Genomic DNA, 17,126 nt, shown 5'->3' with positions numbered 1-17,126 from the left:
AAATACACAAAATTTCAATTAAAAAGAGATACTTGTTTATTGTCTCTTTGACCCTGCTGGAATAGACACTCCTCAAGGCCATGGGATTTTATCAGTCTTGCTTACTTGGTATCCCTCATCACATAAAAGAGTGCCAGGCACATGGTAAGCAGTTCTTCATTTGTCAAATGAGTAAATAAATGCCACCAAATACACAAGAATGCCCATCAACATGACACTTGCATTTCCTGCCTGCTAGGCTATCTGGAGGCCCACACAAAGATACCAAAATCCATGGATACTCAAGTTCCTTATATATAATGGCATAGCATTTGCCTAGAACCTATCCGTATCCTCCCATATGCTTTAAATCATCTCTAGATGGCTTAAGATTCTGAAATCACTGAAAATGCTACATAAACAGTTGTTTCACTGGATTGTTTAGGGAATGAAGGCGTGAAGAATATCTGTACATACTCGGTACAGACAGAGGGTTTTTTTCCATGTATTTTGATCTATGCTTGGTTGAATCCAAGTATGCAGAAGCTGTGGATAACAAGAGCTGATTGTAGTTTCCAGTGTTTGTTAACCATACTTCCTGCTGAATTTTGGGAGAGTTTTCAAGAATAAGAGCCTAACTGATTCTTTGGGCATTTCCTGCAGCATTGGATAAACAAAGTGGTGCAGTGCTCAGATGTGGAAAGTCAGGGGCCCTGGGTTAAACCATTCATATCTCCCTTCCTGAGCAGTGTAGAAAGTATAGATGAGTCATTTCAGAGGGCTAGGTTTGCTTTCTCCGACATCTAAAAACTATTTGTTCTGAGCCTCCTTTCTAGGCACAGGGCATATCTGTGAGATGAAAAAGATTATTTCTGTAAATCATTCGTGCTTATATTCACATATAATAAAATCCATTTATGTAGGTCTCATATTAAGAAAACCAAATATATGTAAAGTCAATGTATCTTTTTTTTTTTTTTTTTTTTTTGGTCTTTTTGAGACAGGGTCTCCCTGTAGCCCCAGCTGCATCTTTTTCTGGAGAATTTTTGCAAACCTTCCTAGGCCTACAGTCAACCAATTTCAATTCCTGCCCAGCATTTTCACAGCACACTAATCATACAGGGAGACAATTAGCACATTGCTTTGCACTTAGTACGTAATCAATACTTATCTATTGATTCCTTGATCAGTAAAGTAAAATGTCTCTGTACTGAGATGAGTGCGTGCGTGCGTGCGTGCGTGTGTGTGTGTGTGTGTGTGTGTGTGTGTGTATGTGTGTGTGTGTGTGTGTCTGACAGGGTCTCACTATGGCGGCTCAAGCTGACCTCAAACTCATGATCCTCCTGTCTTAGCCTCCTGCGTGCTTGGGATTACGGATATGCATCACCAAGCTCAGCTGTATTGAGACGTCTTAACACTGATATTGCAAAGAAATGCAGAACTCACCAGCCTTCTGTTCTTTCTTCTAGTCTCTCAAATCTGCCTTCATCAGTGCCGCGAAGAAGGCCAAGCTGAGGTCCAATCCTGCAAAGGTCCGATTTTCTGAGCAAGTGGCAGTTGGAGAAACAGATCCAGTAAGTGCAGCCTTGGCTCCCCTCCTCAGTACTTGGTGAGAATCACCCTGGCTGTTGAGGTCTAACTCAGGGCCTCCTGGCAGTGGATGGCTTTATGAATGGGTTGGAGTGGGAGGATCCTAGTGCTCTAAGTGAGTGGGTAGTGAGTGAGTAGAGAAGGGTGTGTGGCATTCAGAGAGGTACTGGGAGGGAGAAAAAAATAACATATCGATTTACTCTAGATCTTTGTGGTGCTTAGAAATTTCTATAGCTACACTTAGGGCAAGTCCTCCACATACATCTTTTGGCTGCTTGATAGAAGCAGGAAGGAAGTAATGGTTTTGTGAAGACCCAGAGAACAAGCAGCTGCTGAAATTGAACTCTCTTCATATTTAAGTGGCCCCACAATTCCACATCTTGACTGAAGAAGAGTGTGCTGATGGGTGAAGCTGCCTACCAGAAATGATACAGACTCTGCTTAAGACACCAAGTTTTTCCTAGGCATCTGTTGTGTTCCTAGCATCACAAGAGATCCAAAAGAAATACCTCCTCCCTGCCATTGGCTACCTTTCTGTGGTGTTAGGGGATAAGTGGTCCAGAATAAGACAATCGAGAATCTGTTGCTGTATGCCATCATCTTGGAAAGCAGCTAAGGTTGGACAGCCCATGCCACACACCTGTCAGTCTGGGGATTCATGGCCAGCCCACGGATTTTCTTGCTGTTTTGTGGAGTTTGCATGCAGTGAGCCATCTACTCCAGATGTGCAGATGAGAACAGGTAGGTGGAGAGTAGAAACCAGTGTTCTCAACAGTCATAGATTCTAGCCCAGAGCCCCTCGTGAATAGTGAAGTTTATGATATCCCAGTGGAAGGAGGGATAGCTGGAGCTAACAGGCACTGGTGTGGTTTTGCAGGCAATGGCAGAATGGGTTATGGTGGTGGGAATCATTTGTATACTGAGATAGATGCAGTTGTTGAGAGAAGATAGCAGCAGCCAAGAATGAGCAGATAAATCAGCAGGATGCCAGGCACTTCGGTAGTTCTCTGAGGCAGAGCCACCAGGAAGAAAGAGAAAGGACACGGGTGTCTTCTACCTCCTCCCCTGCCTCTCTTCCCCCAACCCAGCTCTGTCTTCCTCCATCCATGTATACAGAAGGCTGGGAATCCCAGAGGACAACTGGAAGGCTGTCTAAATAATTAGTGTTCAGGATACGTGTCGATTCTCAGAAAAAAAAAAGAAAAGGTTGAAGTGAGGATTGATGATCAGGGAGGAGAGAGAACAGGATGGATTCCCTATAGATCAGAGTGAAGTGGTTCCTGAGGTCCAAGTTGCCACATTAGTATCCTGAACTGTCAAAAACTCTGAGGACATGGGGTGGGCTTGAGTTTGTAAAATATGGACAGGTGCATCCTCTCCTACTTCAAAACTGCAGAAGAAGGTCTGGAGAGATGGCTCAGTGGCTAAAAGCACTGGCTACTCTTGTAGAGGACCCAGGTTTGGTTCCCAGAACCCACATGGCAGCTAACAACCATCTGTAACTCCAGTTCCAGAGAATCTGATGCCCTCTTCTTTCCACTGCGGGCACTGAACGACATGGGTGCACTTACACACAGACAATACACTCATACACATAAAACTGAAAAAATCATAAATTAAATATTTTTTAAAACACTGCAGAGGAGTCAGCCAAAGGCAGTACACCCAGTGAAGAACTCCTGCTTTCCTTTGCTTCCCTTCTTTCTCTTATTTTTCTTCCTTCTCTCTTTCTCCTACTCTCCCTGCTCCTTACCTCACAGCTATGCCATAGGCAGGATAAAGCACCATCTCCGATCCAGTTAGAATAGCAACTGTCCCAGAGCAGCCAGAACCTAGCCAGAGTCACTTCTCTCTTTCTCTCCAAGACAGGCCGCTAAGTTTGGCTTTAGACGCTTGTCTAGGAGAGAAGACACATGCATCTTCCAGCCCTCTCCGTTGCTGCCTGTGTGGACCATAACAATCTATTGGGACCTGGGGAGCCCAGGTCCAGGTGACTCCAGGCTGTCCTATCATCTCCTTCCCCTTGTGTTCCAAGGCTTTATTAAGCAGCCAGAGCAAAAATAAATTCTGTGGGCGTTCCTTGCCAAATCTATTTTTAAGCAAAATCAATTAAGTAATTATCTGAGTCCAACCCAGTGTGCTAAATAAAACCTGCCACTGCTGAGCATCATCAGCCTGGGGAGCCGGGGCCTCTAGGTCTGGCAGGAGCCAAGGCATCTCAGGATCAGAGACTGGGCCATCATCATTACATTTTCCAGCTTAATATCCACTGCTTTCCTCCTTGGTTTGACCCCAGCCAATCTTGCCTACTGGTTTGCCATCACTGCCAGCCACACCAGAGTTCAGGAGAACGTGCTTATTTTCTACTCAATGTTTTGTCCGTGACAGCTGCTGGATCTGAACTGTTCTCTTTCAGTGTTTCTAATAGTGTGGACCAACCATTTCATTAAAAAATCAGAACCCAATTAGCCTTATGTAGGAAGCCTTAAACATCTTATACTTCTTGGTTTGTTTGAGGTTCATAATGTTCATGAAATGACAGAGGACTCAAACAAGAGTGTAAGATGGGACTCAGGAGCTAGGTGTGGTGGCACACGCCTTTAATCACAGCACTCAGTAGACACAGCACTCAGAGGCAGAGGCAGGAGGATTTCTGTGAGACTGAGGCCAGCATAGTCTACGTTACTAGTTCCAGGCCAGCTGGGGCTACAGGAAGACCTGTCTCAAAAAACCAAAACCAAACACAAAACAAAAACAGGGGACTGGAGAGATGGCTCAGCAGTTAAGAACTCTTGCTGTTCTTACAGAGGACCCAGGTTCAATTCTCAGCACCCACATTGTAGCTAATGACCATCTATAACTCCAGTTCCTGGAGATCCAACACCCTCTTCTGGCCTCTGTGAGCACTGCATGAATGTAGTACACTCACATACTTGCAGGCAAAACACTCATAAACATTAAAAAATAATAAAACATTTTAAAAAATATTTTATTATTTTTAATTTATGTGATGAGTGTATTGCCTACATGTATGTGAGTGCACCCATGTCGTGCAATGCCACGGAGGCCAGAAGAGGGCTTCAGATTCCCCTGGAACTGGAGTTAAGGGCGGTTCGTAGCCATCATGTGGGTGCTGGGAATTGAACCCGGGTCCTCTGTAAGAGCAGTCAGTGCTCTTAACTGCTGAGCCATCTCTCCAGCCCCATAAAATAATAAAATATTTTTTAAAAACAAAAGCAAACAAAAAAGTCAAGCACGGTGTCATGTAAGACAGGTAGAGGCAGGCAGATCTCTGTGATTTCAGGGCCAACCTGGTCTACATAACTAGTTCCAGATTAGCCAGGACTATATAGTGAGACCATGTCTCAAAACAGCAACAACAACAAAAAGATGGGACTCAAAAAGATGGGGCCACTTTCCCTGTAGCCTCCTGGAAGCTTAGCAGGTGCTGAGTACACAGAAAAGACTTAGTAGCTACTGCTGAATTAAGGAATTTGGCAATCTATACACTGCAAGTTCCCATAGAACTGATGATGTGGCTCGGGAAATGGGTGCATCCTCCTAGTGCATCTCATCATTCACGTAAGCACATAGTAAGCACCCATTGTTTGTTCATTTAACACTCATTTATTGAACACCAACTATGTGCCAGCAAGTGTATTCAGTGCTCGAACCACAAAGATGCCTAGACATAGTGTTTCTGCTCTGAATTTATGAGTTTACTCTTTGATTGTAAAAGACAAATGCTCTTCAAAAATATTGCTGGAAGCTGAGTGTGGTGACACATGTACTCATGGACACAAAGAAAGGGGATTGCAAATTTGAGATCAGCTTGGGCTACATAGTCAGTTAGCCTGCACTGTATAGTAAGACCCTGTCTAATAAATAAATAAATAAATAATAAGTAAATGGGGCTGGAGAGATGGCTTAACAGTAAGAGCACTGACTGCTCTTGCAGAGGACCTGGGTTCAATTCCACATGGCGGCTTACAGCTGTCCATAACTCCAGTTCCAGGGGATCTGACGCCATCTTCTGACCTCCTGGGGCACTGCATGACACAGGTGCACCTGCCTACATGCAGGCATTAACTCATACACATAAAAAATAAAAATAATAAAATATTTTAAATATATTTTAAAAATAAGTAAATGAATAGAGAAATAAATAATATTGTATATGATAGCACATAGGTATAAATTTAGTACTTGGGAGGTAGATACAGGAAGGAGGGCCTGGGCTACATCAAGAAAACCCTGTCTTGCTATAGGAAAACATGGGAAGACTAGGCCCAAGCATTACATAATATTGGTTCAAGGCTTTACATAATGCGTATTTGAGCTGGATTTTGAATGATGAATAGGAGTTTGCCAGGAAAAGAAAGAGGAAAGCAGAATGGCCTTTATTTAGTGATTTTTTTTTGTCTTTTTGAGACAGGGTGTCCCTGTAGCCCCAGCTGGCCTGGAACTCACTGTATAGACCAGACTGGCCTCTGCCTCCTGAGTGCTGGAATTAAGGGTGCGTGCCACCACACCAGAATTCAATGATGTTTTTAATTGAGAAATTAACATCCACCACTTATAAAGAAACCCCCAGGTCATAAAAATTTATGCTAAAGAGTTATCAGGTGCTCAGAAGTGGGCTTTGTCAGTGGTTCTGAATCAGGGTCAATACAGCCCAGTTTCCAAGAGCTTTTGGAAATGTTTCAGAGTATTTAAGATCATCACAGTGATTTTTTTCAAGCTACTGGCACCTAGTGTCTCAAGGTAAGCGACACCAAATGTCCTGAAGGAACTCAGGCAGTCCCTGAATGATGAAGCAGTGTGAGATATGGAGGGATAAAAGAGGTGAGGAGGGTACTCGGAATGGCAAACACGACTCCAGAAAAGTGCGCAGGGTTCAGGTCGAAAAGGGCCTAAGGAGCTGAAGATGTGGCTCGGTGGTAGAGTGCTTGCCTATGCACAGGCAGAGCTCTGCACACCATCCCCAGCACTGAAGAATGGCAAAATAAAGGCAAAAACTGGCTTTGGGGGCCAGGCATGGTGGCGCATGCCTTTAATCCCACACTCATGAGGCAGAGGCAGACAGATCTCTGTGAGTTCGAGACCAGCCTGGTCTACACAGTGAGTTCCAGGCCAGCTGGGGCTACAGGGAGACCCTGTCTCAAAAAGACCCCCCCCCCAAAAAAGAACGGGCTTTTGAAGGGCCTAATGGAAAAGGAGAACCAGGAGATAAACAGAGGTGGGGTCTAAAGAAGACCTTTTACAAACCCTGAAGGCTGTGTATGATGGTCCCTAGGGGCCAAGTGTTGTGAGAAGCTGCAGAGTTTCAACTACAGTAGAATGCATGTATACCGTGATGTCAAATGAGGAATAAACTTTAGATGTGACTCAAGGTTTTCTTGGGGAATTTGTTCTGGTCTGCCTGTAGCATTATTATTGATCTGATCTTTCTTCTGTCTCTCTGTCCTTATATCCCTTTGGCTCCCTGCCTCCCTCACCTTCTCTCTCTTCCTTTCTAAAATCCCCTCTGACTTCCCTCTTCCTCCTGAATGAGCCTTCTCCTTGGTATTGGTATTTTCCTGCCTATTCATAGAAAATGATGAAGAAGGAAGCTCTCCTCCTCATCCCCAATGTCCTAAAGGTTTTCCTGGAAAATGGGCAGATCAAGTCATTCACATTTGATGGCCGGACCACTGTTAAGGTACATACGGAATCCCCTCACCTGGGGTAGCTGTCTGTGTTCCTTGGAGATTGAAGAAGATGGCTCACTGCTGGAGCAAGGTTGCCTTTGAGCTCCCGGTGCTCAGGAGTGCAAGATTACAAAAACACACAGTCCTCAAACGAGGCTAGTAGTAGAAATTTGCATGCTCAAATGTATGATAATCATTGTAAAAATATGTGTGTGTATGTGTGTACACATGAGTGCACATCTGCTTGTCAACTGCTTTGTGTTCGTGTGTCACAGGGTCCTTCAGAACTCTTAGGAGCTAAGCAATAGGAATACATTAAGCCATTTAGAAAACCAAAGTGATTTATATTGATACAATAACACACAAACTTACACAGAAGTAAATAAATGCGATCTCTTAGGAGATTAGCCTGGTCATGCCTTGCTTTTTAAATAACAACCAGATTTTAAGCACTGAAGCAAGATTTGAGAAGTCCAGCCACAGCCCTTTGGCCATTCTTTTCACAAGAAGAGCAATTACCGAACTGTGATTCTTAACAGCTAAGCCGGGCACCAAAAAGTCCTAGTGATTCTTTTAGTCCTGAAGACTAGAGGTGATGATACAATTTACCCTGAGGTTCACTCCACTCTGGGACAGAAATATCCATCCCTGATCTTCTGGACTCTCTCCAAAAGGAGAATGCCATCCCCAAAATGAATGTTCTTATGCAATCATCGCTGGCCAGATTGCTAGGTAGTTACAACACCTGCCCAGAAAAACTACTTTGACCCACAGGTGTCCTGTGGTTGGTATGCAGGGGCCAAGATGACCCTATAAATAAAGAAAACTGTCAGGCATGGTAATACAGACCTTTAACCTAGTATTCAGGAGGCTGAATTGGGAGGATTCAAAGCCAGCCTGTGCTACATAGAGAGACCATTTTGGAAGGGAACAAGGAAAAGGAGAAGGGACCCCCTCAGCCAGAAAACTTACGTGCTCAGAACCGGCATTGCTAGTGCTTTCCCACCAGAGTTGGTACAATAATGCCTGTATTGGTTTGAGGAAGTCTGCGAGTGTTTGAGGGTCATTCCAATGATGTGTCATGCTGCTGGCATTTAATGTCTCAAGGTCAGAGATGCTAAGTGTTCTGCATGGGTTAGGCTAGTCCCTGAATGATGAATTGTCCTGCCAGAAGATTTTTGGGAGGCTTAGCCCTAGGTAGGTATCTCCAGGGAGCCTAGGATACAAATGCACTCCTTAGAAAGCTATGGCATAGTCTCTTGGCTACAGAGCTTCTTGGGCTATGAAAACAGATGTTGAAATAGAATTAGGTCACACAGTTGCCAAAATCTTCCTTGTTGCTTCTTCATGGGTTGGTGTTTCCATTATAGATCTGTCTGCACTGAAGCACTGAGCACCCTCTCTTCCCCTTGGAGGTTTCTTAGCACACTCCTTGCTTCATATTGTCACCACCACTGTGGCATCCAGGTAGCACCAGCCTTTCAGAACACTTGATCTCACTGTGACTTCAGGAAAGGTGTGCTGTCAATTCATTAGAACTTTGACAGGCTTCCAAGCCACTTGTCCCAGAGAAGTACCTGGGTGAGTTGACAGTCTGGCACAGGGGCTATTACACTTGTAGCACCAGTTGGCAATCACCGGTTTGGCTGTCCACAACCCCAGTGTAGCTAACCTTCAAAGAAAACCTCATCTGTCCATGCCAGGGTTCTAGCAACACTGGAGTGTCTGTGACTACTTGGATAGCACAAAGGCATCCTCTCAAGTACCCAGCACTTTGCAGTCCAGTGTTTGAATGACTGAGCATCTCACACAGAGGGGCTATTTTGGCAGCCCTGGCTGTCAGAGTGCTCTGCATTCCCAAGCCTGCTTCTCTCCAGCCCTTCTCTCCAGCCTTTGGGGGCTGAGAGATGCTGACTGTGCGAACACACAACCTGGAGCCTAGTGTGTATGCTGAAGTCATGGCAAATAGATGGCAGAAGTCTCAAAACTGACCTTTGGGAAGCCCCTGCCGATACATTTTCAGACGCCCTAGTATTAAAAGTAGGGCAGCAGAGCAGACGGAGCCCAGAAGTAGTCAGATTTATGACTGTACACGAGACACGTGACATCATTCCTCTGCATGGACACATTTTTCAAGTTGCTAAATTGATCGTCTATAAACACCAGTTATGGCCAAAAATGAACATTTTGCCAGTAACTCAAGACATTTGACTTAGATTATGAATCTGGAAAGAGTATACTTTTTAATCACAGAAATGTAGCTTTTGCTTTTGTTCACTCCTAAGTAAAGAGTTAACAGACAACCCCAAGTGGACATTCTGACTTAGAAGAGAAGTTGAGAGAAGAAAGAACACGGTGCCTGGCACTCCACAAGCACTCAGAAAATGATTTCTTCGATGGAGGGAGAAAAAGAGAATAGAGGGAAGGAGGGAAGAAGACATTTTTCTTTCCCCTGTGTCTGGCCAGGGGAAATTCAGGGACACATGCTTCTACCTCCTGAAGCTTTGGTGTTCCCCAGGGCCCAGGATACAGGGCAGCACTCATAGAGCCCTTTGCTAATCCTGGAATTCAGTACCTGAGCCGCCACAAAGACAAAAGTCAGCCTTTTCCATAGGACTTTGTGCTTGATTTCCAGTTCCTCCTCACATGTTCAGTACTTTGAGTAACTTAGAGCCAGAAGAAATGCCTCCCCTCAAGGTTCTTTTTCTTCTACAGGATGTGATGGTGACTTTACAGGACCGTCTCTCTCTGAGGTACATTGAGCACTTTGCTCTTGTCCTTGAGTATACTGGACCAGAACAGAATCACAAGTTCCTGCTCCTCCAGGACAAGCAACCCCTGGCTTATGTAAGTCCCCCTTTATCCTGGCTTTGTAGTTGTGTAGTCAGTGATAGATAGGCACACCCAGGTTACACCTAGTATGGAAATCTCATCATGATGTGTTCAACCAGCTCCCAGAAGTCACAGTTCCTAGCTGAGGTGCTGTGTGTGTGTGTGTGTGTGTGTGTGTGTGTGTGTACACTGCTGGGAATGGAACCCAATCACTCTACAGCTACATTCCCAGCCTTAACTGAAGGAGACTACAAACCATGTCTAGAGAACCTTTGGCGATGCACTTCATGACCTAAAGAGTACATGAAGTTTATTTTTTCTTGGTCTCTATTAGCAACACTACTGACTCCTGAAATACCACCTGCCAGACCTTTCTGCTTCTTAAAAAAACAGCTTTTCAGATGAGTAATGTGATAGGGGACGATGAGAGAAAAGAATCAATTGAGAATTGGAAAAGTACTATGTAGAGCCAAGAATAAGCAGCACATCATCTCCATCATCTTCCAAGGTAGAGGACAAACTATCTCATCCTCTAGCCACTCTGTATGGGAAAAGTTAGGGAAATCCAGGATTGCCATATGGGATTTCAGCCATAATGAAGAATGAGGAAACATCAGAGAGGTGAGCAGGGCCAGTCAGTATTCCCAGGTAGGGTGGGAAACAGCTGAATAGGAGCAGTTAAGAAGAAATAGCTTTTAGAATGTGCATGGAAACCAAACAAAAGCCACAAACCCAGACCATCATGATGACATGCTCCTGTAATGCAGCACTTGGGAGGCCAAAGCAAGAGGATCTGGAGTTTGAAACCAGTCTGGGCTATATAAAGAGTACCAAAATACCTTGGGCTACAAAATGCAAAGGAGGCTGGAAATGTAGAATTGGTAGATTACTTGCCCAGCATGCACAATAGCCTAGATTTGATCCCTATCACTGCATAAACTGGGTATAGTGGCACTCATGTGTAAACCTAACACTAGGTGGAGGCAGGAGGACCAGAAGTTCAAGGCGGTCCTTAAACATTTAGTTTGAGTTCAAGACCAGCCTGGAATACCTGAGACCCTGTCTTTAAAAAAATCAGACACACAGCCAGACATGGTGGCACACGCCTTTAATCCCAGCACTTGGGAGGCAGAGGCAGGCAGATCTCTGTGAGTTCAAGTCCAGCTTGGTCTACATAGCAAGTTCAGGCCAGCTGGGGCTACAGACAGACCCTGTCTCAAAAAGGCAAAAAAAAAAAAAAAATCAAACTCACAGATAAATGTAAGGGCTTTTGAAAAGAAAGAGTGTTCAAGTTCAGCTCAAATATAACCCAAATGGGAAAGGAAAGGAGTCCTGCTTGGAAACAGTCTGAGTAACTCCCACCCTAACCAACAAAGAGTCCCCTGAGTCCAAATTGTTTCTTGTTCCAAGTGGGATTTCAGACTTCTCTTTTATGAAAAATTCCACGGGCTGGAAACGGCTCAGCAGTTAACAGCACTGGCTGTTCTTACAGATAACCCAAGTTCGAATTCCAGTACTCACATGGCGGCTAACAACCATCCCTAACTCCAGTTCTAGGGGATCCAACACCTTCTTCTGTCCTCTGTGGGCAGTGCATGACACAAGCGCATACACATACACTCATACACATAAAATAAAAATGAATAAAAAAGAAAAAATTTCAAACATATATAATTGTTGCTAAAATTCCTTCTGGGAGAATGTCAACAACATCCACCCCCTCTTGTAAAGGTCCCAATGAAAATCTGAGGTATGATTTCACCAAACTGCTGTTTGGGAAAACAGTAAGTTTATTGGGCTTACTTATAGAGCAATGGGTGAGGATTTCCTTACAGGAGAGTGGGTTCTCCCACCCCCAAGGCCTCACTGGAAAGTCTTCATCTAAGCATGGATGATGGTTTCCTCACAGCCACAAAAAATGGTGAGAATTCCCTAGGTTTCCCCAACCTATATACCCCCATCCCCTCCTCCAGACCATGTGCAGCTAGGGCCAACTAGGTCCCACTGGTTGGTTGGGAGGTGTGAACGACTTTCAAGGGAGGGTCCCATGATTCTCCCTGCCCCTCCCTTCCTTGCTGGGGCATGAACAGTTAACAAGCTCAGTTGCAATGATCTCAAGTAAAGCACAACCAAGCTTGGGAAGATGTCATCTGTCTGTCAGAGGACAGACCTATACAACAATAATATATACAGAATATAATATAATAAACCCTATACTTATCCCCAGCTTCAACAATTACCAATATTTTGCCAACATGTTACCAATATTTTGCCAACAGAGTTTTCAGTGTTTGACTTGGCCTCTAGTTAGCTACTTAGTCTGCTTGAAGCTGAGCCCATCTGCAAAGATGTATCTGATAAGTTCCCAGGAGTTCTCTCTTCCTAACTCTGATCTTAGCACTTAGACCCAATTCTTTTTCATAAGCATGTGGGGACAAGGTCTTGCTATGTAACCCTGACTAGCCTCAAACTTGTGGGGCTCCTCCTGCCTCAGCCTCCTGAGTACTGCGATTATCAGCATGAGCCCACACATAGATCTAATGATTTGTGTGTGTGTGGGTTTTGGTGTTGATGATTTATTTATTTTTATCTTATGTGTATGAGTGTTTTGCCTGCATGTACTTAAGTGCACCACATACATGAAATGTCCACAGGGACCAGAAGAGGGTATTAGATCCCCTGGAATTGGAATAACAGATGGTTGTTAGCTACCATGTAGGTGCTGGGAACCAAACCCAGGTCTTCTGCAAGAACAACCAGTGCTCTTAACTGCTGAGCCATTTCTCCAGCCCCTAAGACCCATTTCTTGATAAAGATCATACCCTACATAAGTGATTAAAAATACGAGTCACTTTGGATTAGAAGGGCAGAGACATCTGGACCCATATCATGTTCCTGTAAGTGTACAGAGGTCCTCACTTACCCTTAGGAGATATGCTCCAAAACATGCCCTCTCCCTGGTAGATGCCTAAAACTATAGAGAATACCAAACCCTATAGATACTGGGTTTCTTTTCCTGTATATACCCGTGTAAAAGTTTCATTGATAATTAGGCATAGTAAGATTAACAATATCAAAGCAGAAGAATTATATACTATACTATAAAGTTACTTAAAACTCATGAATTATTTCTTGAATTTTCTATTTCAGACTAAGGTTGTCCATGGGCAACTGAAATCAGGAAACAAAACCTAGGCTGAGGGGGGAATACAGAGTATGAATTTGCCAGATAAGAAACAAGAGTGGGAACAACAGCCTAGTTCGGCCCTAAGCCCTGCTTTAAGAAGCCACCAAGCTAACTGGCCACCTTGTGGCCATTGGTTTTAGATCGCTTTCCCTCATCTTTCACCCTGGGTTTCAGGTGGTACAGCGGACTCACTATCATGGAATGAAATGCCTCTTCCGAATAAGCTTCTTTCCCAAAGACCCCGTGGAGCTGCTGCGTCGGGATCCTGCTGCTTTCGAGTACCTATACATCCAGGTAGAGTTTGGCTTGGGTATACAAAGACAGACACACCAGTGGACAAACAAGCAGGCAGGCTGTTCGGCCATCACAATGAGGTTACTATGTAGGTTTTTCCAACCTTCAGGTAGCTCTGAAGGCCCTTTCCTTTCTTGCTACTATACAATAGTCCATGGCCAACTTGACTAATCCCATAACCTGAATTTGGCTTTCACTTAAAGTACTGTCTATTTGACCACCCAGAACCCATCAGTTTTCAAAAACAAGCAACCGGGTAACTCTGATACTTTCATAGACTCCCAAGGCTTAGTAAGGTCTCTTTAGTGCTTCAGTAAGTCTCAACCCCCCAATACCTGGGTCCAGTGAGGAGACTGTTCCCACCTCACTCCATCCAGAAAGTTTTACTGAGCCTGTACTCTGGGTCAAACCCTATTCTGGGTCCTGGCAATCAGATGTGAAGAAAGGACAACCTGGGCTCACTAGAGTTCATATATGCATTAGTAAATATGACCATGACAGGGTTCATTCAGGAAGCAGTTCACCAAGCCTACATGAGAGAAAGACAATGAAGCCTTCGCAGAGGAAATGCTATGTGCATGCTCTTAGTTGTGAAGAATGAGTGGATGTTTGCAGTGTAGTGAGATGGAGCAGAGGGGTCATATTCTAAGCAAATTCCTTGCATTTACAAAGGCATGCTTGTGAAAAGCAACATAGCATGAGAAGAAAAGCACGAGGGATTTATTGCAGCTTCAGTACAGCCTGTGATGTAAGGAGCAGTCAAAAATAAAATTGGAGCGATAGGAAGCAAGCAATGAAGGGCTTGGGAGGCCATGAAAAGCATGGACTTTATTCTAGAGGCTAAGCAGTGCTTCTCAGAGTGTGGGACCCGAACCAATAACATCAGCATCAACTGGAAACTTGTTAGAGATGAAAATTCTTGGGTCTCAGCCAAGTGATCTGTTTGAACAAGCTCCTTGAGATTTTTGTTGAAATCGGATTTTACTGATCCCAGACTGACCTCAAACTCATTGTATAGCTGATAATCTTGAACCTCTGATCCTCCTTCCTCCACCTCCACAGGCATACACCACCACACCTAGTTTTCCATGAGATTCTAATACCCTAAAAGCCTTTGAGAATCACTGCTTTAGGACTATGGTTCCTTAACACCACCCGTACATATCTATCTGGGATGTTTTGGAAAAAATGTTCTGCCTCACCCCAAATCTGGGAGTGGGGCCCAAATGATATCTTTGAATTTTCTCAAGTAACTTTAATGTGGAGCCAAGGTCAAGAAATCCTACTGGGGAATGGGAGCACAGAAATAATGAAAGGAGAGGCACCTGCTCATTATGAGAGAAAAAAACGATGAGAGCCAGAATTAGGGCTATATTGGAGGGGTTGGGTGGTATTCGAGGGATATTTAAAAGGTAGTGTCAAGAGGCTTTGATGTGTTGAGTGTCTGGTAGAGATGATTATCAGTCCTCAAGTTAGAGAATGAAAGCAATGCCATGGGTTTACAGACAAGATGAGTTCATTTTAGGGCATGTTGGATTTTAGGTGCCCGTAGGACATATGCAGCACCTGATGAGAGAAAAACTCAAATTTTATCTGTCTCCAAGGGTGACACCTGGGACTGTGCTATGAGACATTGCAGTTGTCCTTTCTGCCATTTCTGACAATGTAAAATGTTAGGAACATTTCTCAGCCTCAAGTTCCTTTGCCAACCCTCTAGGGGAACAATGAGTTGTATACTTTAGTTCTCATTTTGTTTGCCCTGATTTCTTCATCCAAACTTCTGGGGATTACCTTGGTTCTAATATTTTGGAATTTGATGACAAGATTATATACAGCCTATTTCTCTACCTGGTAATAATATGGACTTCAGCAGTATTTTTCCTCCTTTTATTTCATTAAGTTCTAATTGACACACAATGAACTGCACATATTTAAAGTGATCACTATGATAAATTGTCACACACAAAGTACACACACACACACACATACACAACCATCACCACTATAAAAATATTGAACAAATCCAATATTCCCCCAAATTTCCTCAGATTCCTTTGTAATTCATCCCCAAAGCAACCTCGGACTGGCTTTCTGTCACTATAGAGTTGTTTTAATTTCCAGAGCTTATATAAATTAAATTATATAGTATGTATACTTATTTTGAGCTAGCTGATTTTGTTCAGCATATTGATTTTGAGATCCATCCATATTATTGCATGTATCAATAGTTCATTTATTATTTTTTGTCAAGCAGTATTCATGGTACCAGAATTTGTTACACATATTGATAGACATTTGGTGTGTTTCCAAATTTAGGCTATTACAAATAAAGCTTCTATGAGTATCCATGATCAAGTCTTTCTATGGGCACATGCATTCTTTGTTTTTGAGTGAATAGCTGATTTAGTTTTTGTTTTTTGTTTTTTAAGAAAATCTAGGGACTGGAGAAAATGCTCAGTGGTTAGGAACCAAATCTGTTCCCAGCACCTAAATGGCAGCTCACAACCACCTGTAACTCCAGTTCCAGGAGATCCAACACCCCTTCTGGTCTCTTTGGGTACTACATATATGTGGTACATGTACATACATGCAGGCAAAACAGTCATGCACATAAAATTAATTTTTAGAAAATTTTTGAGGGTCTCCTTAGTAGCCCCAGCTAGTCTGAAACTCATTATGTACACCAGGCCAGCCTTAATCTCACAGAGATATGCCTGCCTCTGCCTCCAAAGTGCTGGGATTAAAGGTGTGTACCACCATGTCTGGCTAAAATTTTTTAAATGTTAAAAAGAAACTCTAATAATATTTTCCAAAGTGGTTGTACCATCTTACATTCCCACTAGGCATTACTGTTCTCTATTTTCTCCACATTCTTGTCAGCTCTTAGTGTCCTCATGTTTTATTTTTTTTAAATTCAGACACTCTAATAGTATATAGTACTATCTTGTTAAGGTTTCCATTTGCATTTTCATAGTAACTAATGATGTTGGATAATTTTTCATGTGTTTACTGTTATGCATCTTCTGTGATGAAATATCTGTCCAAACCATTTGCCTGCTTTTTTATTGGGTTGTTTGTTTTCTTATTATCAAGTTTTTGGAGTTCTTTATGTATTCTGGAAACAAGTCATTTGTTGGATATGTTATTTGTAATTATTTCCTCTCAGTCTGTGTCTGGCCTTTTCAGTCTCTAAACAGTGTCTTTCACAGAGCAGATGTCTGAATTTTGATTAAGTCCAGTTTGTTAATTTGTTCTTTTGTGGGCAGAATTTCTGGTGTCATATCTAGGAAATAGTCATCTAACTCAAAGCCACAAATATCTCTATTGTTTTTTTCTCCATTTAAGGTTTGCATTTAGTTCTATGAACTATGTTTTGTTGTTGTATTTTTTGAGACAGGGTCTCTCTGTAGCCCCAGCTGGCCTGGAACTCACTATGTAGGCCTGGCTAGCTTCAGTCTCACAGAGATCCACCTGCCTCTGCCTCCTGAGTGCTGGGATTAAAGGCAGTGCCACAACATCTGGCTTCTATGAACTATTCTGAGTTGACTTTCATA

The 17,126-nt window shown here is 43.3% G+C and overlaps 1 protein-coding gene across 1 annotated transcript in view; it reads left to right on the top strand.

The window, feature by feature from the left end:
• The first annotated feature begins 1,454 nt into the window (after window positions 1-1,454).
• The window catches only part of Frmpd3 (FERM and PDZ domain containing 3), a 58,375-nt gene continuing 42,703 nt past the window's right edge, over window positions 1,455-17,126 (top strand). The window contains exons 1-4 of the mRNA XM_008852977.3: window positions 1,455-1,553; window positions 7,163-7,270; window positions 9,975-10,106; window positions 13,453-13,572. Coding sequence (XP_008851199.1) covers window positions 7,166-7,270; window positions 9,975-10,106; window positions 13,453-13,572 — 357 coding nt within the window. The 5' untranslated portion in view covers window positions 1,455-1,553; window positions 7,163-7,165. The remainder of the gene's footprint in view (window positions 1,554-7,162; window positions 7,271-9,974; window positions 10,107-13,452; window positions 13,573-17,126) is intronic.

Source organism: Nannospalax galili, unplaced genomic scaffold (genome assembly GCF_000622305.1).
Source record: "Nannospalax galili isolate Female #2095 unplaced genomic scaffold, S.galili_v1.0 scaffold25, whole genome shotgun sequence".
Taxonomy (NCBI): domain Eukaryota; kingdom Metazoa; phylum Chordata; class Mammalia; order Rodentia; family Spalacidae; genus Nannospalax; species Nannospalax galili.
The sequence above is the reverse complement of the archived record's forward strand: the minus strand, read 5'-3'. Positions and strand labels throughout refer to the sequence as shown.